General features: G+C 41.9%; 1 protein-coding gene across 5 annotated transcripts in view; it reads right to left on the bottom strand.

Moving 5' to 3' along the window:
• The window catches only part of itprid2 (ITPR interacting domain containing 2), a 166,584-nt gene that overhangs the window by 42,126 nt on the left and 100,855 nt on the right, over positions 1 to 23,603 (bottom strand). For all 5 annotated transcript variants that reach the window (XM_078228510.1, XM_078228513.1, XM_078228512.1 and 2 more), the window contains 3 exons: positions 21,340 to 21,548; positions 18,589 to 19,331; positions 11,260 to 11,344 (listed from right to left, as the gene is read on the bottom strand). In XM_078228510.1, the coding sequence (XP_078084636.1) occupies positions 11,260 to 11,344; positions 18,589 to 19,331; positions 21,340 to 21,548 (1,037 nt within the window). The remainder of the gene's footprint in view (positions 1 to 11,259; positions 11,345 to 18,588; positions 19,332 to 21,339; positions 21,549 to 23,603) is intronic.

Below are 23,603 nucleotides of genomic sequence, written 5' to 3'. Positions count from 1 at the left end.
TTTGGGAGGTTAGCAAAGAGGATGAAGATTTTGAGAGCATCTCAGCAGCCTCATTTTCTTCTAACTCCCGAGTCACCCTCCAAAGCCCTCATCTGCACTACATATCTCTGAGATAATGGCTGTCCCTGTAGAAATGCTGATGTTGTAGTCTGCAGTAGGTTTCCAATGGATTCATTCACAAAGCCAAGTATCACATTCCTCAATACCATTTGGCAGGAGGGCTGAGCAGCAACCTCCGCCTCCTCTGAGGCAACATTGGGAAGCGAGCATTATATCGCAGTTTTTGAGAGTGGGATGCCACATAGCCTCAATCACTGTGGTTTTAATGTCACTTTCAGATCTCAATTAATCAATATATATTGCAGATTTATAGTACAAAGAATATTTAGAGTACAGTAATCCTCTCAATTGGGATGTTAACACAAAGTGGGAGGTTCTTCCATTAGTGCTGGAGACTGCATTCTGAATCCATCTTTCACTGATGTGATCAGGAGCGAGGGTGGACCCATGTGTATCCAGCAATGGAAGACTGGTTCCTTACCCAGACCTTTAGAAATCATAGAAATCATAGAAACCCTACAGTACAGAAAGAGGCCATTCGGCCCATCGAGTCTGCACCGACCACAATCCCACCCAGGCCCTACCCCCATATCCCTACATATTTTACCCACTAATCCCTCTAACCTACGCATCTCAGGACACTAAGGGGCAATTTAAGCATGGCCAATCAACCTAACCTGCACATCTTTGGAATGTGGGAGGAAACCGGAGCACCTGGAGGAAACCCACGCAGACACGAGGAGAATGTGCAAACTCCACACAGACAGTGACCCGAGCTGGGAATCGAACCCAGGTCCCTGGAGCTGTGAAGCAGCAGTGCTAACCACTGTGCTACCGTGCCGCCCCTAAGATAAGGTAGTAATACACCAAGGATTGCAGATAGAGAGGTTAATTACAGCATTCACTGTCTATCAATGATGGCTTCCGAGGCAGAGTCAATGACCAGACTCGATGATCAAATCCAGTTGATTGGGTGCACTTCAAGCACGTGCGCTGTGTCAAGGGCAGTCATCCTCACGTGATTGTTACACTGTTACTAAAATGAATTCTCCGCATGGCAAGATGCCATGTCTGCTCCAGGGAAGGACACTTGCGTGATATCTCCCCTATAACTGAAGCCTTAGTTTTCTTGGTGGTAGAGGTTGTGGGTTCACAGGGAATCTAGGTGTTTAGCAGCACTGCATGTCGCACATGTCACACACTGCTGCCACTGGTGGTGGGAGAATAATGTGAGGCAGTTGAAGGAGTGACAAACACACACATGACAACAACCTGCACACTGTATAGTTGCTGCAGTACTGCTGGCACATACGATCATATCCACAGGTTGCGTGTCTTCACTCATACTTCCTACTGGCACTCACAGCATAGTGCACATGGTTTGAAGAGGCAACAAGGTGACATGTTCTTTGAAAATCTCCAATGTAAATGTGCATGGTCTGGGTTGGAAAGGATTTCTCAAGATGTATACATGGACTATGGTGATGCCGTGGGTTATGATGCTTATGGTTCCAGCCATTTAGTATGTCCTGCTGGTTTTCACTCTTGTCGGGATGGGCATTTCCCCGAAGAAGTGTGGCTTCCATATTAAAGGTCAACGATATGGTACCTGTTCCCTGGGAACTGGTTGATGTACTTCCGCCGAGGAGAATCTGCTCTGTATTAAAAGGCTTCTGGCGATTACCCCGTACTGTAAAGAATTGGCCATAGGTACATGGGCCTACCCTAAGTTGGTCTCCAACTGCCAGCCTCCTCCTCAAACTCTATCTCCCTTTCCTTGGACAGAGGCCTCCTTCTCATTGTTATTATCCTCAGTTGAGCTAACTATAACTCCAGCTCCTGTCCTTTCTGGTTGTAGGCCCTTTCACCGCACCAGGCTATGCAGTTTTGAGCACACCATGACTGTTCTGGTGGTGCGAAGTTGGGAAATACTGAAGTGATCCTACAGGATGGTTAGGGAATTTGAGGCACAATGCCAATGTCCTGCTCAATGGTGTTGGGGGTCTGCACATAGCTGCTGTTATACAGACTTACGGGCTCTGTCTGTATTTGCCTAAAGGGTGTCATCAGCCACCTCCTCCCCAGAAGCCAACCACGGACTTGTGCCGAGTCTGAAAAAACTACGGAATTCCTGAGTATAAATGAGTCATCGCAGCCTCCTGGATAATGTGAAAATACATGCAGGAACATCCTGTTATGGTCACACATCAAATGGCCAGTGAGTGAAAAGATTTCCTGTTAGTGAAGGTGTCCGGCTGATGAACTGGTACTCTTATGGTGACATGGGTGCAGTCTACAGGTCTCTGTACTTAAGGGAAGCCCGCTATTTCCATGAAGCCCCTGGTCCTCTGCGACTGCGCCAACACATCCTTTGGGAGGTTTATGTCTGCCCCCAGCCAACCAAAGAGGGCTCTGGTGTACCGGTGGGTGGCTGACTGTGAAATGCCACAGACACCCTGGAACAAACCAGTTGCATAAAAATTGAGAGCCACTGTCACCTCGAGTGCCTCCGGCAGGGCAGAGGAATTCCATTTTCTTAGGGAGAACCGTCATGAAGGATTAAAGCATTGTCAACAAGATGTAGCTTGTTATTTCAACCACAAATGGATGCATGCTTTGCATTTGTCTGCCCTGGCAGGACTTCTCTCTATGTTGCATCACCTCGAGCTGTATTGACATTGGTACAAAGGTGTTTTTGCTTATGCTTAGCAACATCATTACTCAAACGTTTTCAAAAATGATCTGATAATTGCCATGAAATTTTACAACTACTGCAATGGCCCAATAAGTTTTGCAGGCTGGAATTTTCCTATTGTAGCAACAGTCCGACCACAGACAGAGCCCCTAAGTCTGTACAATAGAAACCATCCGCAGACTTGTGTAGAAAGGGCTTTCTAACCAGCTAATTAGATTTATAGGCAAAATGCAGTCTTTCAGAGGACAAGGAATCAGTAAAGAGTTAAATGATTATTAGGCAAGCTAACACAAACAGTTTACACATATGTGAATGCAGTAAGGGAATCAAAACAAGTAATTATGATTTCAAAACATATATGCTGATATTTTAAAGTATTTCAAATGCATTGTTCACTTTGGTCAAGCTAAGTTACCGAAAGGCATGGTGGTTAAAGTTAATAGTTTAAAGCTAAAGGTCTGGGAACAGGTTAGTCAGCAAGTCTTATCGGGGTGGTGTTCCTAAGAGGGACACATTATGCAACATTATGAATAGATGAATTCATTGCCCAGACACTGGATAGATATGAACCAGGACGCAGGAACACATGTCTATTCAACTTGGCAGTGAGCTGGTGGGAATATCCATTTTGACCTTGCGGTAGCTTGTTGTTACCAGGTGACAGGGAGGTTGTTAGTGCCAAAAGGGGAGACCATGTCCCAAATCAGTTGGACGAATAAGATATCACCATGCTATTAAGTATCTTATGAATGGCTGAAATTCTTGACACAGATCTGTATAGATGTCGACTGTTAAATGGAATGGATTTTAAGCTAATGAAAGGCGGAATTATTGATTATGTAAAAGTATAATTGATCTGTATTTGGCTCTGTAATTCAGTTCTTTCGGAGACGTTCTGTCACTCTGCCCCTAGAGCTAGTTAACCCTTCATGAGACTCCAGTTGGCTGTACGTTTGTATTGTATGGTCTTGTGTTATGTTTTATGTTAAATAAATTTGTTACGTCTTTTACATAGAGATATTTGCCTTGCGAGTTTTGAATTGTCCTAGTTTGAGACACAATTGACCACCTCTTGAAATTTCCCCACAACACTTGCAACACCACTGAGCAGGATATTGGCGTTTGGAAGGTGCGCCTCAAATTGCTTGACCAAGTAGACCGTGGTGCCAGATTTTACTGCATCATGGCACATGTGCCTCAGGATACTCACACCCTTCACTGGTTCTCTGTCAAGTCAGGTGTGACTTCAGATTCACTACAACCTTACCTTGGGGAGTGATAGTAGATTGTGGTCATTCTACTCCCTGGTGCATTCTGCCCTGCCTCAAAGTCCTGGCCTTTTTCCTTGCCTCTATCCATTTAGTTCTCAGATGCCCATCTGGCCCACACAAGAGATGATGCTAAGCACTCCACGCACTTGTCTCCTTAGCGAGACTATTCCATTCTGCTTCCTACCTGGAAGCCCCAGTCAGGAAGGCCAAAGAGATATACCCTTGCAAGGCCACAGGCTCCACCCTCTAACTCCCTTGGGTGTCAGCCACGCACCTGTATTTTGCTGGTAGATCTTTTGTGGCATTTCTTAAACTGTTTGCCCCTTTCCAAAAACATTACAGATCTTTGCAGAGCCCGTCCAATAGCTTTACAATGTTTTCATAAACTCGTGGATCACACAAGTCGGGTGCTGACAATGGCACAGGTGAAAATTGCTTCTAATTACACCCAGAAACTCTTTTAAATGTGCTGTTGGATTCATGAAACGCTCAAAATCCTCACTCACCCCCCTCCCCCAACTGGTAAAATGGTATCTGCTGGATATGGGAGCAGATCTTCCAGGACTGGGTTCCCAGCACCGTTTTGGTTAAGGTTTGGAACCTCCATGACTCTGAAAATCTAGCAGCAAAATAGTCACATATTCAAACTCATTTTGATTTAAAGTTTTAAGGCAAATTCTTTTGAGAAAGCACCCAAAAAAAAAATCAGGGGAAACAGGTTGAAGCATATCCTAAAATGAATGATTCACAGCAAAGCATAATACAAACCACATCAAAGCTGGTTGCTATTGGGGGTTACAGAATGTTCTACAATACGAAAATTCCAGCCTGCAAAATTTCATGGCAATTATCAGATCATTTTTGAAAACGTTTGAGCAATGATATCGCTAAGCATAAGTAATAACACCTTTGTACCAATGTCAACACGCCTCAAGATGATGCAACATACAAAGAAGTCCTGCCAGTGCAGACAAATGCAAAGCAAACAGCCAGCTATTTTGGAATAATAAGTTATTTCTTGTTGCCAACGGTTTAATCCTTAATGACAGTTCTTCCAAAGAAAATGGAATAGATTTTTGCTTTCTTCACCTAGCCTGAGTATGAAGTATTGATACTGAACATAGTACTGGAACAGCTCTCAAAGCCACAACTTGTTCTACACCCCAACCTTTGACACTCCGTTTGCCTCTACTGCCTCTCCATTGTTGTCCGCCTGGGTGGGACAGCTTTCAACTTCTCAAAGGCAATTAATGTAGGTCCAGCCAATGATGCCCGCATCCCATGAACGACTAAATTAAAATAAGATTTTTTAATATTGTATTCTAGCAGGATAATCAAAAACCGCTAATTGTATTGTCACATTGCTTCTCCGTTATAAACAAACATCTTCAATTATTTTTGTAATGAATGGCTGATTTATTTAAGTGTATGGGCTCTTTAAATGGGTGGCACAGTCGTTAGCACTTCTGCCTCACAGGGCCAGGGACCCGGGTTCAATTCCAGCCTTGGGTGACTGTATGTGAGCAGTTTGCATGTTCTCCCCGTGTAGGTAGTTTTCCTTCGGGTGCTCTGGTTTCCTTCCACAGTCCAAAGATGTGTAGGTTGGATGGATTGGCCATGATATAGGCACGGGATTATGGGACTGGGTCAGAGGGGAGGGCCTGGGTGGGTACAGACTCAGTGGGTCAAATGGCCTCTTCCTGCACTGTAGGGATTCTATGGCTTTTTTGTGGTTATGCAAGTGCAGTACCTTAAAGAAGCTGATGTTTGCGGCCTGCATGGGAACTTTCATATTGCTGCACAGTTCAGAGGTAACATTGGTTATGACCCCCGGTACTCTCTTCTGTATGCAACCTTTAGCCGATATTAGGATGTCTCGAGTTTCCTAAACCCAAATGTATAACACTGTATGTATCTGCTTTGAAGGACATTTATCACCTAGTGGCTTTGTCTTCAACCTGAAATCGAGTGATTTTGATACAAGTCCGCAAGCACTGTATATTTTCCTTAATTCTGCAAACTTGTGGTTGGTCCAATCAATGTGCTGCTCCAACTCATTGATATATAAATGGTGGTAAGAAAATTGTAACCAGAAGTTCCAAATGAATGGAATTCTCTGATTCAATTCCTGCCAATAAGATAAGTTGAAATTGAAAGTCGCCATGCTGTCTGCATAACGTAGAGATTCATCCGTTGTTTCACAGGCAGGAGGGGGAGAAATCCAAGACTCACCAGGATTGGTGCCTGGTCTACCACATCAGGATGTGGAGATGCCGGCGTTGGACTGGGGTAAACACAGTAAGAAGTTTAACAGGTTAAAGATGCAAGAAAGCAGACAAGGTACCGAAACTTTAACCTGATGTTGTTAAACTTCTTACTGTGTCTACCACATCAGGGCAGGTTACTAATATCATGTGGGGCTTGACAATGTATCGTTACCTCTGTTAAAAAAGTAATGAAAATCGGAATTGTCAACTGGACAGACAGCATCTAATATTTATGAGATATGAGAAGGGAACAACATTGAAGATGAGAAAAGAAACGTTGTTGACATAGACTAGCCTGAAAGATTTCTGGAAGCAACTATTCACCAAATAATGTATATTGGTACTGAATTCAGTCCTGTTTCTTTGGCAGTTGCAATCTCTTGTACTGATATCTACAGCGACAAATTCAAAATCACCCATTTAAATAGTCTCAATTCAATCAATCCAGACTGTGCACTGAGGCCTTTGCATTATCCATTATAAAACTATCAAATTGGGATCAGGGTAAATCCTGGAATTTGGGACCAAGATAAGATCCTGAGATATCAGTTTGTAACAAGAAGTTATATGCAATTGCATTATTGGTTTCAACTTCAGACAGCTCTGTGAAGTGAAATGACCTCATTCTCAATCATACAGTGGTTAGGGTGGCACTGCTGCTTCACAGCGTCAGGGACCCAGGTTCAATTCCGACTGCAGTCATGGAATCTACAGTGCAGAAGGAGGCCATTTGGCCCATTGAGCCTGCACCGACCACAATCCCACCCAGGTCCTATCCCTGTAACCCCATATATTTACCCTCCTAATCCCCCTGGCACTAAGGGGCAATTTATCATGGCCAATCAACCTAACCTGCACATCTTTGAACTGTGGGAGGAAACTGGAGCACCCAGAGCAAACCCATGCAGACACGGGGAGAATGTGCAAACTTCACACAGACAGTCACCCGAGGCTGGAATTGAACCCAGACTGACCGAATTGAGACTATTTAAATGGGTGATTTTGAACTTGTAGCTGTAAATATCAGAACAGGAGATTGTAACTGTCACTGTCTATGTGGAGTTAGCACTTTCTCCCCTTGTCTGCGTGGGTTTCCTCTGGGTGCTCCGGTTTCCTCCCACAGTCCAAAGATGTGTGGGTTAGGTGGATTGCCCGTGGTAAATTGACCCTAATATCGGGGGATTGGCAGGGTAAATGTGTGGGGTTACGGGAATAGGGCCTGGGTGGGATTGTGGTTGGTGCAGACTCGATGGGCCTCCTTCTGTACTGTAGGGATTCTATAAAAGCTCACATATCTTGGTGTCTGACCCTCCCAAGTATATTGTAGTTTACATCCGAGCAATACACACTCTGAGCTGTATTTGAAAATGAGCCTATTTTATTGCAAAGATAATGTCCAGGCCAAGAATCGTAGAAAATCAAGAGGCCGTGGGAGGGAGGCACTTAAAACAATCACAATAACTAGAGATAAAGTAATGGGAAACCTAAATGAACTTAAAGCTGACAAGCCCCCTGCACCTGATGGCCTTCATCCTTATATCTTAAAAGAAGTGGCTGCAGGGAAAGCGAGTGCATTGGCCGTAATCTTCCAAAACTCTCTAGATTCTGGAAGTGTCCTAGCAGATTGGAAAGCTGCAATTAACACCTCTATTCAATAGAAAGCAGAGTAGTACAGGCCAGTTAGCCGAATATGTGTCATTGGGAAAATGCTGGAACCCGGTATAAAAAAGGTAGTAGCAAGACACTTAGAAAATCATAATACTGTCAATCAGACTCAACATGGTTTTATGACAGGAAAATTATATTTGACAAATTCATTGATGTTTGTTGAGGGTGTAACAAGCAGGATGGATTAAGGGGAACCAACAGATGCAGTGTATTTGGATTTCAAAAAAGGCAATATCCCCCATAAAAGATTACTGCACAAGATAAGAGCTTAAGGTGTCGGGGGCGATACATCTATACTGACTGACTAACTAACAGGAAGCAGCCAGTCAGGATACATAGGTCATTTTCAGGATGGCAAACTGTAACTAGTGGAGTGTTACAAGAAATAGTGCTGGGGTCTCAACTACTCGCAATCTATATTAATGACATGGATGAAAGGATCAACTGAATTGTAGCCAAATTTGCTGACAATACAACAATGGGTAAGAAAGCAAGTTGTAAAGAAACATCAAGTCTGCAAAGGGATATAGATAAGTTAAGCAAGTGGACAAAACCTGGACAGATGGAGTATGGTGTGGGAAAATGTGACGTTGTCCTCTCTGGCAGAAATAATAGAAAAGAAAGATTTCTTTAAATGGAGAGAGGCTACAGAATGTTCCAATTCAGAGATCTGGGGAATCACAGAAAGTCAGCATGCGGGTACAATAAATTATTAGGAAGACAAACAGAATGTTGGCCATTATTGCAAGGGAATGGAAGATAAAGGTAGGGAAGTCTTGTGACAACTGTACAAAGCATTGCTGAGACTGCACCTATATTATATATACATCTAGTCTCCTAAGGAGGGAAATATTGGCATTGGAAGCGGTTCAGATACGGTTCACCAGGTAGAGTCCTTTGTTGAGGGACTTGGATTTAGAGGAAAGATTGAACACGTTGGACCTACACTCATTGGAATCTAGAACAAATGGAGGTGATCTTATTGAAACTTTGCTTTTGAGGGGGCTTGACTAGTAGATATCGAGAGGATCTTTCCTCTTATGAGAGAATCTAAAACTCGGGATGGGGAGGTGGAGACACAGTTTAAAAAAACAGGAGTCTCATATTTAAGACAGAGATGAGGGGGAATTTCTTCCCTCAGAGGTTTGTTAGATTTTGGAATTCTCTTTCTCGGCAAGCAGTGGAGGCTGGATCATTGAATTCATTCCAGGCTGAGCTAAACAACATATTTGATTGACAAGGGAGTCAATGGTTAATGGGGACAGGCAAGAAAATGGAGTTAAGGTCAAATCTTATTAAATGACAGAGCAGGCTCAAGGGGCCAAATGATTTACTTCTACTCCCTATTTTTTATGTTAACCTCTCCAGAGATTGATGACGGGGTAGAGTTTGGGATGGTGTGGTAGGGTGGTGCAGTCAGTAGTATATGTGGATGGACCATCTGATCTTCACCTACCTTGTTGTATGTAACTCTGCATGATTGAAATGTGTTCACATTTATATTCTCAGTAATTTGACTCATAGACAAAGGAAGGCTCAGGACCAGAAAATATAACTGCAGTCCGTACGGTCTGTGTCTTAAACCCAGTGTTTACAGCATTTACAAAAATGTAAACCTCAAGAATTCCTGCTGTACCAATCATAAAATAATGCAATTCCATCACAACATTTCCACTACTATCTGGAGGCACACAAGATACAACAGTCAGGCGATCTTGCTAATTGTGTAACAATACAAAACAGTGACAGGCGAACATTATCTTTTTGTACAGATTTTCAAACAAATTAGCCATGAATCAAATCTTATGTTCGTGGAATCTGATCTTCAGAAAATTGACTGAATGTATTGATTTTTTGAAATGTTTTTGTACTCCTATTTTCCTAGCATTAATCCAACACATCTCTTAGGTAAAAGTTAGATACCCCTTTCGAATAAGTCAGACAACCTGGTAATTTTGTTTTAGAATATTTTGAAGAGTTCTAGGGCAAACATTCCCCCTAATTTTTAGATGAACAACTTCAATACAAGCAATTTCTCACAGTAATGGCACTACTCATGTACACAATCAAAGCTGATTCAGTACTGACACCCCAAAACAGGGTTAGTTGTTTAATATTCACTGCAGATGTTTAAAAGATTTGCAATTGCTATCTAAATCATTGAATCCCTACATTGGCCAGATAACAGATCACAAGCCTGCTAGTTTTGCTTCTGATGAACTGAAACCAACTCAATGACAACAACGTCAATAGAGTGGCCCTCTACTGTTGAAATGGTGCAGCGAGGTGTACTTTGATACTCTCGTGACAATTCTGTGCAACCTCTTGTCATGGGAACAATATGACAATATTACTCAATTCCAGGGGAGGACAAATACTCTGCATGTAAATGACAGGAAGTCTATTCAACACATGTCACTGCAGAGTCAATCCAGACTCAATTGCTTGATGACTACCATATTAGGAGATAACCATATTAGGAGAGAACAGAGAAATCCATTTAAAATATTTTCCTTTGCTAAGACACAAAATTGACAGAACAGAGTGAAAATAATTTGTTTTCTGCTGGATTTGATTTTCGATGAGATGCCAATTCAATAAAAGAGCTTGCCTAGTTTCTAAATTTACTGTGCCAAACAGGTATCACCTAAGCAAGTAACCTATTACCCTGCTTTAATGTTAAACCCTCGATTGACAGGAAGTCTCTCTGAATTTTGAATGCAGTAATGGGATGAGTTTATGTGCAGAAGCGGACAAGTAAAAATGTTACCAAAGCAAAATATTGTGCATGCTGGAAACTGGGAATAAAAACAGAAAATGTGGGAAAAACCCAGCAGTTCAGGCAGCATCTGTGACAAAAGCCACAGAGATAACAGTGCAGGGTCAATGAACTTTCACCATCCCAACCAGAAACATTTGTGTACAGTAATACCCTCAATTAACTCTGTTCCTCTCTCCATGGATATTGCCAGACTTGCTGAGCATTTCCAATGTTTTTCTCTTTTCGTTTTGACTAAAATGTTAAATCACTCCTAAGTTCTGGAAGATAAATATTGACAACTTTACAAGTAGGGAGGGAGCAGTGAGAGGGTTCAAATATCCAGATTTCAAGCACAGGCAAATTTACTTTGATGCGTTGGATCCTCGGTTTTGCTGCTGTGGCCGTCCTTGCCCCATAGCTTAGGGAATATTCTGAACATCTGGATGTCAGAGTCATTTCACACTCAAAACAAATAAACAGCTTTTTCATTCAATCTGGAAAGCCATAATGCTTTTAAATCTTTCGAGTGCTACTTACTTTTATTGGCTGCTGAAACTTTGTCATGTGGAGCAGGATTTCTAGTTGCTGGAATGTTTGTCCCTTCACCTTCGTTGCTCTGAACCTGTTCAATAAAGTTATAAGCTGAATAAAACCATTTAGAATTTTCAGAAAATGAAGAGAGAAGTCATCAGTTTGAAGGAAGCCAGCTGATCGTTACAGGATACATCTTCTACTGTTTGAGCTTTTTGTCTTGTTTGCAATCATTTACAGCTTAAATATTATTAATTCTAAATTGAAAATACATGTAATAACTTAGATTTATACAGTGCCTTTAACATCCTGGGTTACATAGCAGGTACAATGGCATGGTGATTTTGGTACTAGACTAGTGATCCAGAGGCCTGGCCTAATTACCCAATGGTGTGAGTACAAATCCCAACAGCTGAGGAGTTTAAATTCAGTTAATTATATAAATCTGGAATAAAAAGTTAGTGACAGCATTGGTGACCATGAAGCTTTAGATGTTGGTCAAAATCCATCTGGTCTTTTGTTTTAGAATATTTTGTTTTAGAATATTCAGACCAACAGCAACGTGGCTGATTCTTAATTGCTCCCTGGCCAACGAGTTATACGAAAGTGTTATGAGAAACATAATAATAAAGCTGGATGAGCTGCCTAACATTGACCCAACCCAGAGGACGTGTGTAGTGAGGTAGCTCCAGATGGAGGTTTGCAAAGGCAGGTGCACAATCGTAGTGGACTAAAAGGTCGCAGGTGAGGAAATAACAGTGCATCTTTCTTAGCCAAAACAATTGAAGATGATGCTGTCTCTGACAAGTCTTTCCATGTTTGTTGCATCTGGGAGAACTGTCGCAATATCTGTCCTCCCTGGTATCCTCATCTGAGAAGGTCAGCAGCTCCTCCATGTCTATAGTTCCTCTCCCCTTTGTAATGTCATGTTGCACAAGACACAGCAGACAGGAATCCTGGGCAGCTACTGCGATAAGTATTAAAACGCTCTGCTGGACTCGTCAAAGGACAGGAAGTGCATTCTGAGCAATCCTCTGGTCTGCCCTATGATTGCCCTTATTGAGCAGTGTACATCTTTGTAACACTCCACTCTGGGGCTGCCATACTGGTGTTCTGAGCTACATCCTGAAAGGATAGCCCTTGTCACCCAAGATCCAACTTTGCACTTGGGCAGGGCCTCAAACAGCTGTGGGCAGCTGGGAATTCCATAAGATGTTTGAGTCATGAGAACTCCCTGGGAAAAGAGCATATAGCTGCATTATTCATTTCCAGTGGTTGCAAACAACTTGAAATTTACAGGGGTAAAAGCCTTGGCGATTGACGGGTGTAGCTGACTGTTCCCAGGGAGCTCTAATGGCCATGTGTGTACATGTGATGACACCCTGTACCCATAGGAACTGCAGGATGGCCCTGAAGCCAACTGCTGCAGCGGGCTGGGTATCAGCAATGGGTGAGAATTGGATGAACTCATTTGTTCTGAAGTCACCTCTTGTATGCACATGTTGGAGCCTAAAAAATGCCACTAATGCCCCCATAGAGCCCTGAAATAGGCCACTGTTATAGAAGTTAGGGGCTGCAGTTACCTTCAGGGCAACTGGTATGGGGGTTCCCTCCAATGCCACATTGCTGCAGTCTATCCCAGAGTGGCCTCCACCCAAAAGAACCTAATCTCCTGTGAGATAAAAACTTCTGAGCAGCATCTGATCACCAGGAGGTTACAGTTTCTTAGCATTATTGTCAATGGACACTAACACTAGGATCCTCTGTATGGTTTGCCTCAGTTGAAAAGCTTCATTTGAAGGTATTTCTGCCTAATGTAACTAATTACGCTATGCTTTAAAGCTAACTTGGCCACATTTTAAAACTCAGCTTGGAATTCTGGGTTCAGCCTAGAAAATTGGCTACATTTGAAAATGCATTGTTAAGCAAAGTTTTGCATAAACAGAAGCTTTCGTGGTCATACAGCTGTGAATTGTTTTTGAAAGCTGGAGGCTGCTTGTACCTAGCTCTTTAAAACACAGATAACCAAATTCATATATTGTTAATAACAGCTATAAATTCAGTTCTGTTCAGTTGTGTTGAATCCCATACAAGCTTTTGGATCGAGTTTGTATTGTCTCTCTCTCTCTCTCACGAGTAAATTAATATCTTTTGCTTTCTGTAAATACTAATTTTAAATGATGTTCAATAAAGGAAGTTTTACTTCTGACTAGTTGTGCCCACGTCTATTCTAAGAGGAGAACAGACCCTACAATCACCAATACTGAATCTCCACCATCAACATCCTGGGGAGGGTTACCATTGACCAGAAAGTAGTAACTTAGCTGAAGCAGCCACAAAAATACAGTAACAAAGCAACAGGTCAGAATCCTGACTCCCCAAAGCCTTTCCACCATCTTCAAGACACTAGTCAGGAGTGTGATAGAATACTTGCCTGGATGCATGCAGTCCAATTACATCAAGAAGCTCAGTTGCATCCAGAACAAAGCAGCCCAACTGATGGGCACCCTATCTATCCACCATTATTACACCATGACTGTTGTGTGTAGCGTCTACAAAACAGCACCTTCTAAACTTATGACTTCTATCGCTTAAGTGAACAAGGGCAACATGGGCATGGGAACACCATCGCTTTGCAATTTTGCACAAACTGTTTTGACTTGGAAATATAATCACAGCTCCTTTATCATCACTAGGTCAAAATCTTGGAACCCCGAACAGCACGGTGGGAATAGCCATGAGATCTTGTCATCTTCCATGGTCTCTGCACTGCCAGACAAGTATGTCTCCGATTACTTCCTCATAACACTCACCGTCCACATTTCTCTTCCCACACCAGCTCTCAGTGTATGTGCCTGGGGGAAAAACTCTCCCCCAAATCTTTTACAACTGCACAAAGTTGAGCTTTTGGCCCTCCATTCAATACAACACTCCTGCAACTGCTGATCTATTAATCACATCTCAAGCCCATCTTTGATTTCATGTCTCCAGTAAAGTCCTTAACCTTTCCCACTCAGATTGATCCACCTCGTACGCCCTTACCCTTCTCTCCCAAGAGATGCAGAGAATCTGGTGCAAAACTTGTATAGCCACCCATTGCCAGATATGCCTGGACCCCCTTCCACTATATGTGTTCCATCCTCACCTTCAACAAGTATGAAGAGTTCAAGGATCTCATCTTGTTACTAAGATTGAGACCATTCATTAAGCTGCTTCTGTCCCTTCCCCTCACACATTAAGCCAACCCTCCCCCTCCCCCCTCTGCCATCCACCTAACCGAGGCCTGAAAATATTTTTCTAAATTTAAATCCAGTAATAACAATGTTTTGTGTCATCTATGAGCCTCATATGATTATACCAAAACATACATATTAGACTTAAGATTATTCTACAGTCCTTAAATAATTCTAGTAGTTATTTATTTTAAGCTACATGATCAAGAATGTAAAATGTGCTAAATGGAATGTTTGAATAGAATGAGTTAAAAATTAAGAATCTGGTCAATGTTGTGAAACAAATCATCTTCGTTTAATGGGGAAATCTAATGGCTGAAAATTGATGGAATGGCAGTTGGGCAAATTCAATGCTGGCAATGTTGCAGTATAGGAGTGTAAAACTGGCAGAACAATCCAAAGTTAGCAATTTAAATCACTTTATCAGATAGTTCCCAGCCCAGCGCAATTGTCCACGGAAAGTTAGTCCTTCTGAACAATTACCAAGTAAACGTTTACGTGGGAACTTCCAGGAGGGATTCGCCAACTCCAAATACCTTTGGGGTATTTTCTCCAAATCAGATGCTGGGAGCTAGGAGGACTTAGCCCATAAAATCAGATAGTAAGAGTTTCAACGGATATTTTAAAAAGGAAAGAGTTAACAAAGTAAGCATTGGTCCAATTGAAAGTGTGTCTGAGGAATTAATAATGGAAAATAAGGAAACGGCAGATGAACTGAATGGGTATCTTGCATCAATCTTCACTATAAAGTATATAAGTACCACTCCAGAAATAGCTGTAAATCAGGAAATGGAAGGACAGGAAGTATTCAAGCAAAGTACAATCACTAAGGATGTGGCACTGTGCAAATTGCTGGAACTGCAGGCTGAGAAGTTCTTTGGTTCTGATGGATTTCATCCTAGGGTCTTAAAATAAGTGTCCAGTGAGATAACATTGGTTTTAATTTTCTAAAATTCCCTAGATTCGGGGAAAATTCCATTAGATTGGAAAATAGCAAATGCTCAAAATTATTCAAAAAGGGAGGGGGACAGAAAACAGTCAACTATTGGCCACTTAGTTTAACATCTGCCGTAGAAAAAATGTTAAAAGCCACCATTAAAGATGCTATAGCAGGGCACTTAGATAAATCCAAGGTAATCAGGAAGAGCCTGTGAGAGGGAAATCACATTTAACAAATTTACTGGAGTTCTTTGAAGAAGTAACAAGTGCTGTGGATTAAGGGGAATTGCTCGATGTACTGAGATTTCCAGAAGGCATTTTACAAGGTGCCACATCAAAGGTTATTGTGGAAAGTAAAAGCTCATGATGTGGGAGGTACCATATTGGCACAAATAGAAGATTGGCTAGCGAACAGGAAACAGAGAGTAGGCATAACTGGGTTATTTTCTGGCTGGCAAAATGTAACAAATGGTGTGCTACAGGGATAGGTGCTGGGGCATCAATATTTTACAATTTATATAAATAAATTGGATGAAGATAGGCAGGAAAGTAAGCTGTGAAGAGGACATGAGGAAGCTATAATAGGATGTAGATAGGTTAAGTGAGTGGACAAAGATCTGGCAAATAGAGTATAATGTGGAAAAATGTTGAATTATCCATTTTGGCACAAAGAATAAAAAAGAAACACATTATCTAAGTGGTGAGGGACTGCAGAGCTCTGATGCAGAGGAGTCTGGGTGTCCAGGTGCATGAATCATGAAAGGCTAGTATGTAGGTACAGCATGTAATTAGGAAAACTGATAGACTATTGTCAGTTACTGTGAGGCGAACAAAATAAAAAAGTTGGGAAGTTGTATTTCACTTATATAGAGCACTGGTGAGACCACATCTGGAGGATCACTTTCAGTACTGGTCCCCTTATATAAGGAAGGATGTAAATGTGTCAGAAGCAGTTCAGAGAAGGCTTACTAGATTAATACCTGGAATGGGCAATTGTCTAATGAAGAAAGGTTGGACAGGCTAGGTTGACATCTGCTGGAGTTTAGAAGACCAAGCAGTCACTTGATTGATACGTACGAGACCTTGAGGTGGCTGTGGAGAGCATGTTTCCTCATGTTGGAGAATCTAGAACGAGTGGTCACTGTTTAAAAATAAGTGGCCACCCATTTAAGATGGAGATGAGGAAGAATTTCTTTCTCTCAGAGGGCTGTGAGTCTTTGAAATTCTCTTCCTCAAAAGACTGTGGAAGCAGCTTTTTTGAATGATTCTTTAAGGCTAGATAGATTTTTGACAAGCAAGTGAGTGAAAGGTTACTGGGGGTGGGTGGAAATGTGGAGTTGAGGTACAATCAAATCAGCAATTACTTTATTAAATGGCGGAACAGGCTTGAGGGACTGAGTGGCCGACTCCTGCTCCTAATTTATATGTTTGTATTTAATGTTGGAGTTTAGACAAAAATCTTGAGACTTTTAGCTGGCCATTTATCCAGCTTTTCGTAACTCTACTGCACGAGTACTCACAGGAAATGATTAATCCATTGGAAATTTCTTCAGTAATTCTATCAATATATACATCCAACTTTTTAATAAAGCAGGGAATGTCGATTCCCAAATCTTCATTAGAATATGCAGAAGTACAGAGCCCATGATATGTTAAACAAAAAATATATAATTGTGTCTAATGGCTGTCACCATTCATAATTTTGAGCAAGATCATGATTTATGGTCAAAAATACTAATCAGCAAATCAAACATTCAGTTTAAATTTGAGTAAAGAAATAAAGGTGCTTTGCTGCAATTATATAGGGCATTGGTGAGGCCACACTTGGAGTAGTGTGTGCAGTTTTGGTGCCCCTATCTGAGGAAAGATGTCCTTACTATAAAGGGAGTACAGCGAAGGTTTACCAGGCTGATTCCTGGTTAGCAGGTCTGTCATATGAGGAGAGACTAAGTCAGTTAGGATTATATTCACTGGAGTTTAGAAGAGTGAGAGGGGATCTCATAGAAACTTATAAAATTCTAACAGGGTTAGACAGGGTAGATTCAGAAAGAATGTTCCCAATGGTGGGGGAGTCCAGAGCTAGAGGTCATGGTTTGAGGATAAGGGATTGAGATGAGGAGAAATTCCTTCACCCAAAGGGTGGTGATTCTGTGGAATTCACTCCCACAGAAAGCAGCTGAGGCCAAAACTTTGTCTGATTTCAAGAAGAAATTAGATATAGCTCTTGGAGCTAAAGGGACCAAAGGATATTGGAGGGGGTGGATGTGGGGGGGGGGGGGAGAGAGGCTGGATCAGGATATTGAATTCGATGATTAACCATAATGAAAATGAGTGGCAGAGCAGGCACGAAGGGTCAAACGGCCTAGTCCTACTTCTAGTTTCTACGTTTCAATGTTTCTATATGATTGGTCACCAGAATATAAAAATGCACAAGCATTTTTTTGTTCGGAATGCCACTAATATGAAATTGAAATATGCAAAGTTATTGAAAAAGTCATTCCATTTTAGCTCTTTTTCAGCACATCACTGCACAGAACATGAGCATAAACAAAGAACATAAATATTTTGTAAAAATAACCCTGAACTGGATCCCAAAACTCAAATGATTCCTATCGTCTTACAGAAACCACAAAGGGAATCACAAAACAAAATCGAGGATGCAAATATCAGAATTAATGCATCACCTACGGGAAGGTACATTGAAACTCGTTCAGACAGCTACAACAGGTTACACCCAATCAAACTGGCCAGCATTCAAATTGCAATGATGCAAAAAGACAGCCCCAAGGTTTTACTGCAAGCCAACTCCAACTCTCTAGATCAGTGTGACTGACAGCACAAGTCTAAAAGATTACTGTTATCACAAAGAAAGGGGACAAGTTGCTGGTGAACAGAAATGAACAGCCCCAGATCCATTCAGATGTCCACCATCCCCTGCACCCACCCTTCCCCTACCCCTTTAAAAGTGTGACCCCAAAGGGACCACTCCAAATGTAAAATCAAAACCTTTCAGGAGGAGAGCTAAAATGGGAGGAAAATCATCTGACAATTACACTGGCTGGGGCAGGGGGATGGGGGTTGGTGGCGTTACAGGTTAATATTGCACATAGTAAGTTTAGAAAATCCTCTAAAATGTTAACATAAAACTGAAGGGACAACTTGCCTCTTCCAAATCAAATGAGAATTCCTTCTGCTCCTCCATTAGTGTTTTGACCAGTTGGTGTGGAATAGCTACAGCAGGCCCTTTGTCAGGAGTTGAGCACACTGGCCCCGTGCTCCCAATCTCTACACTTTCTCCTGAGGCGACAGATGTTGGCTCATAGGTTGCTCGGTGTCCCATGTCTGTGGATGCATCTCCTGCATTAGCATCAGAATCAGAGATTCCGTTCTTGTCAAACAAGTGATTCCCTGATCCTTCTTTCGGGGAAATGGCCCCGCCCTGCACGGATTCAGTTTGACCAGTCATCACGTTGTAGGCATTTCCTGGAGGAATAGATTCCGAGGGGCTAAAAGGAGCGTCACTTCCACCTGTCACTTCTTCAGTCACTGTTCTGAGAGAGGAGTCGGTCAACTTACGCCACTTCTGCAACCTTGCTTCTTTCTTTTGCTTCACCTCCTCTTTCTTCTCATTGTCAGTGACACCTTCATTTGTTTTGGAAGATGGCAATGAGTTTTCTGTGTCTGCTTGATTGCCTGAATCGGTTGCTTTTGCCTGCTGAGGCCCAAATAGGTTGAGTTTTGAAACGGTCTTCTTTAATCTCCCAGCTGCATTGTTTCCCGCTTCACCTGCAGCTGAGTCATCGGTTGAATTACCAATCCTTTTTATAGGGGCGCCAGAAACTTGGGAATACAGTGAGGAGAATACATTAGCCACTGTGGTGAGAACTTTAATCTGGCGGAACCGGCCTGTAATTGAAGGAAAACATTTATTATACAAGGGATACCATATGCGATTGAGTATATAAGGCAGTGATTGAAGGATCAAATGCCAACATAAACTATAAGAGCAGCACTCAACAGTTCTGTATGTCATCTGAGTGCAGACATGCTACATCCTTGAAATAGGCCCCAACTAATACATCTAAAAGTAGAACTCCGGAGTAAGAGCTATCATGGCAAATAATAATAGTGTTTAGTGATGGGTACTGCCCAAAACATCTCAAGTGCCTTCGATATTTGTGAAAGCATACTTTCAAAATTAAGGCTAGACCATCCATGGGAGATGTTAGGAAGCACTTCTACATGGTTTATGGTTCATTTATTTATTAGTCACAAGTAGGCTTACATTCACACTGCAATGATGTTACTGTGAAAATCCCCTAGTCGTCACACTCCAGCACCTGTTCTGTACACCGAGGGAGAATTTAGTATGGCCAATGCACCTAACCGGCACATCTTTGGACTGTGGGAGGAAACTGGAGCACTCGGAGGAAAGCCACGCAGACACAGGGAGAACGTGCAAACTCTACACAGACAGTGACCCAAGCCGGGAATCGAACCCGGATCCCTGGCGCTGTGAGACAGCGGTGCTGACCATTGTGCCACCGTGCCGCCAGAGGGTGGTAGAGGCTTGGAACTCTCTTCCACAAATAGCAACTGATTTAGCATCAACTGCCATCTTTAAATCTGTGATAAATTTTTGTTAAGCAAAGTTATTTAGGGATAAGGCCAAAGGCAGGTATATGGAGTTAGGGCACAGGTCAGCCATGATCTCACCGAATGGTGGAACAGGCCCAATAGGCTAAATGGCTCACTCCTGTTCCTGAGTTCCTAAAACAATGCTGGCCAAGCAACAACTGCTACTGGTATTTATGTAGCACTTTTAATGTATTAAATCATTGCATGGCCCCTTCACAGAAGCATTAACAAACACAAATTGGCATTCAGGAATTTCAGGAGCTATTAGGGGCAATGCTCAAAAGCCAATGTCCAGAGCTTATGGCCTAGGTGGCTGAAGACATGACTGTCAACTGGATTAAAATTGGGGACATACAAGAGGCCAAAATTAGAGGAGGGCAGGTAGCCTAGAGAGTTTATTGGGCTGAAGGAGCTTGCAGGAATAGGAAAGGGTGAGTCCAAAGAGCGATGTGAAAACAAGGATGAGAACTTTGACATGCAGTAATCCAGCATGAAGCTATCATTGTCAGATCTTTCAGAACACAGCGACGGCCTGGAACTCAAAGGTGACTGAAATGTTGGTTATTGAACACAAATATAGCAAAGATTTCATGGAAACTAAAGAGAACAGGAGAATAAAGTAGGCTAGAATCTTTCAGATTTAAGTTACATTTTAAAGTAACTCGCAAATTGCTCATGAAACAAGTCACAATTTACAATGTTTTATGACAACAGGGGTGGTATCAGCAAGTGCGATGGGGCAAGTGTTACAGGTTGTAAGTGATGTGTACAGGATTTTGCGCTGTATGCAAGATTTATAGAACACTCTACAGATACAACTGTTAGACCTAACAGCGATGAAAGCTGGACAGCAAGGCAAAGTAGACTAAAACACTTCTGATGCTTCCCCAACTGTGCACCCTTTCCCAGAAGTCAGGAGAGTCACCAGTCCCCAACACAGCCAATGACACATCTCCCTCATTAGCCATCCCTATGATTTGGAACTGCCAACTTAGTGTCAAATTATGAACAAGTTTGCATTCTGCTACTTTTTGCCCTGGGAATGGGGCCAAGAGTCTCCAAGCATCATGCCACTTGAAACACTTACAACCATCCGGGGTAAGAGACAGACATGTGTTTAAGCATAGATTGCTTTGCCCTTTTAAAAAATAAATGGGAAGCAGAATTATGACTTTAGAAAGTGAATGAACAAATAAATCACCCAGCTATGTAATGATGGCAGAATATTAATGTCCACAGAATATTAATTCATTTGAATTTTTTTTTAAAAACCTACTTGTAAGAGCAAAATTTGGATTGTCCAATTCCATACGTTGCATTTGAGCATCCAAAAATAGCTTAAAATCGATTCCTCTTGCAAATGACGCAGCATTAAAAAATCGACATGGAATTTTAGATGCAAGGTCAGGTTCATCTGTTCCAAACCCAAGATTATACAGAACATCTTCAGGATCTTCTTCATAAAGGTCCAATAATTCTGACACACTGAAAGCAGTAAACAATTGTCAACATTTGTAAAAATTCAGCAAGTAAAACAAGTTCAAAAGATCATTAAACTGTCCAGGAAAACAAATAGATAATTGTAGATTTATGTTTCGGACATGACATTCGTGATTCTTTTGTACAACCCAAATGGCCTAAGTTAGAGTTGGCAATAAAAGCTAGTCTAGCCAGTAGCTCACAACTCCAAGAATGAATAAAATAACACGATGATTCAGTTATTAGAATTAGGAGCATGTCTTAATAAAACTTTATTTCCTCTTTTTTGTTCTAAGGAGCCATTTCTTATTGGAGAATGGCATCATGGGTGACAGTAACCTCCATTGCTTCCATTGAAGGGGTATATTTTGTGCTTGAACCTGCATTCAATCATGGGGGCATCACAGCTGATCCTGATCATTTCTTTATCCAATGGTCACCATAGCAACGGGCAACAGCAAATCGTGTCAGGAGTAGAAACCCTGGCAGCTTTTCTGCTCACTGATGGGAAATGTTAGACTCTTGTTGATAGATAAAATGATAGAATCCCTACAATACAGAAGGAGGCCATTTGGCTCATCAAATCTGTACCGGCAACAGTTATTGTCATAACTGAGATTACAAACTCACTGAAGACCTGGGACTACATTTGGGACTTTCCTCGTATGATTCCAGATGGCCACCCTTGAGGTGGGAATTGCAAGTCAGGCTATTTCCCATTGCCATGATCCCATCTCCTGCCCGCCCACACTATTATCATGGCAGCAAGGCTGGAGTCATGGTCATCCCCTCCCAAAACAGGAATGGAGATCAACAAGTACTGAGGCAGGCAGGTTATAAGGCTCATCTCCATTCACTAGGGCATCAGCCCAGTTCCATAAATGAGTGTTAGGCACCCGAGCCCTACCTCTCACTACACCTCCATAACTCCCCATGCCTACTCACCCTCTGGACCGAACTCAATGAGCCTTAATAGCAACATTATGAAGTCTTTGAGGTGCTTATGAAATTGTCAAAATAAACAAACCACCATTCAAAAACCTCTTCAAAAAAACTTTAATCCTCTTAGGAGCTCATAAAACTGCCAAACACAGCCATCCAAACTCCACTTGAAAAAAGTTAATCCTATTAAGTGTTCATGAACTATCAAAACAAAGTTCCCCTGACCACTATATAAACAACCCCTGCTAAATTCATTACTGGGGCTTGGAGCTCAGCTAAGAATTCATAATTGTATTCAACAGCACAGCCATGTCAGCAAAACCTCAAGAGCTAAATATCTCAAAAACCTTTGGAACACTTTGCCATCTGCTCCATGTCTTCAAAAGGCTGAACAGATGACTGAACTTCCAACCAAGGAAAAGATTAAACCATGGGGGAAACTGACGTATTAAAATCTTAATCTCAATATTGTTAAAAAATGCAAAAAAGTACTTTATTTTTTGAAAATATTGAAATTTAACTTACCATTCACCATTATATATGACGTGAAGTTGTCAAAACCTTTTGACTTTCCTGCCAAAAGGCTCCCGACTCCAGTATAGGTTTCCACTATGGTTCATAACTCCTTTGAGATATCATGAACTACGTCTAACAAATGGGCCCAACTCCATGGAACTCCAGCGGGTCAAAAATGCCCACCCCCTGCAATTGGGTAGGCAAGGGCAGGATTTCTGTATGTGGGCTCACTACCCATAAAACCCCACATGATGGGAATGGGGACAAAAGCAGGTCCCACCCACCTTTTTTAAAATCCAGTCGGCCTCCATTCCGACTTGACAGAGGTCTGAAAATTCCAGCCTCAGTGTCGTAACAGTGGAGCAGTGGTTACAAATTTGTTTTAATTTGAAGCAATTCTAGTTAGCCAGACATCCAGAAAGCCTAATATGGCACATTAAAAGATGTTCACGAGTTTACAAGTAGCAATCGACTCTTGCCAAATGTGTTTTGTTTGCCATCTTGAACATTTATTTAATGGATTTGAAAGTTAGAAGCTGGGGTTGGGGGTGGATTTAATCACACAAAACACAGTCTTATTCTTTAGGGACACTAATATTATTA

Source organism: Mustelus asterias, chromosome 14 (genome assembly GCF_964213995.1).
Source record: "Mustelus asterias chromosome 14, sMusAst1.hap1.1, whole genome shotgun sequence".
Classification (NCBI taxonomy): Eukaryota; Metazoa; Chordata; class Chondrichthyes; order Carcharhiniformes; family Triakidae; genus Mustelus; species Mustelus asterias.
The sequence above is the reverse complement of the archived record's forward strand: the minus strand, read 5'-3'. Positions and strand labels throughout refer to the sequence as shown.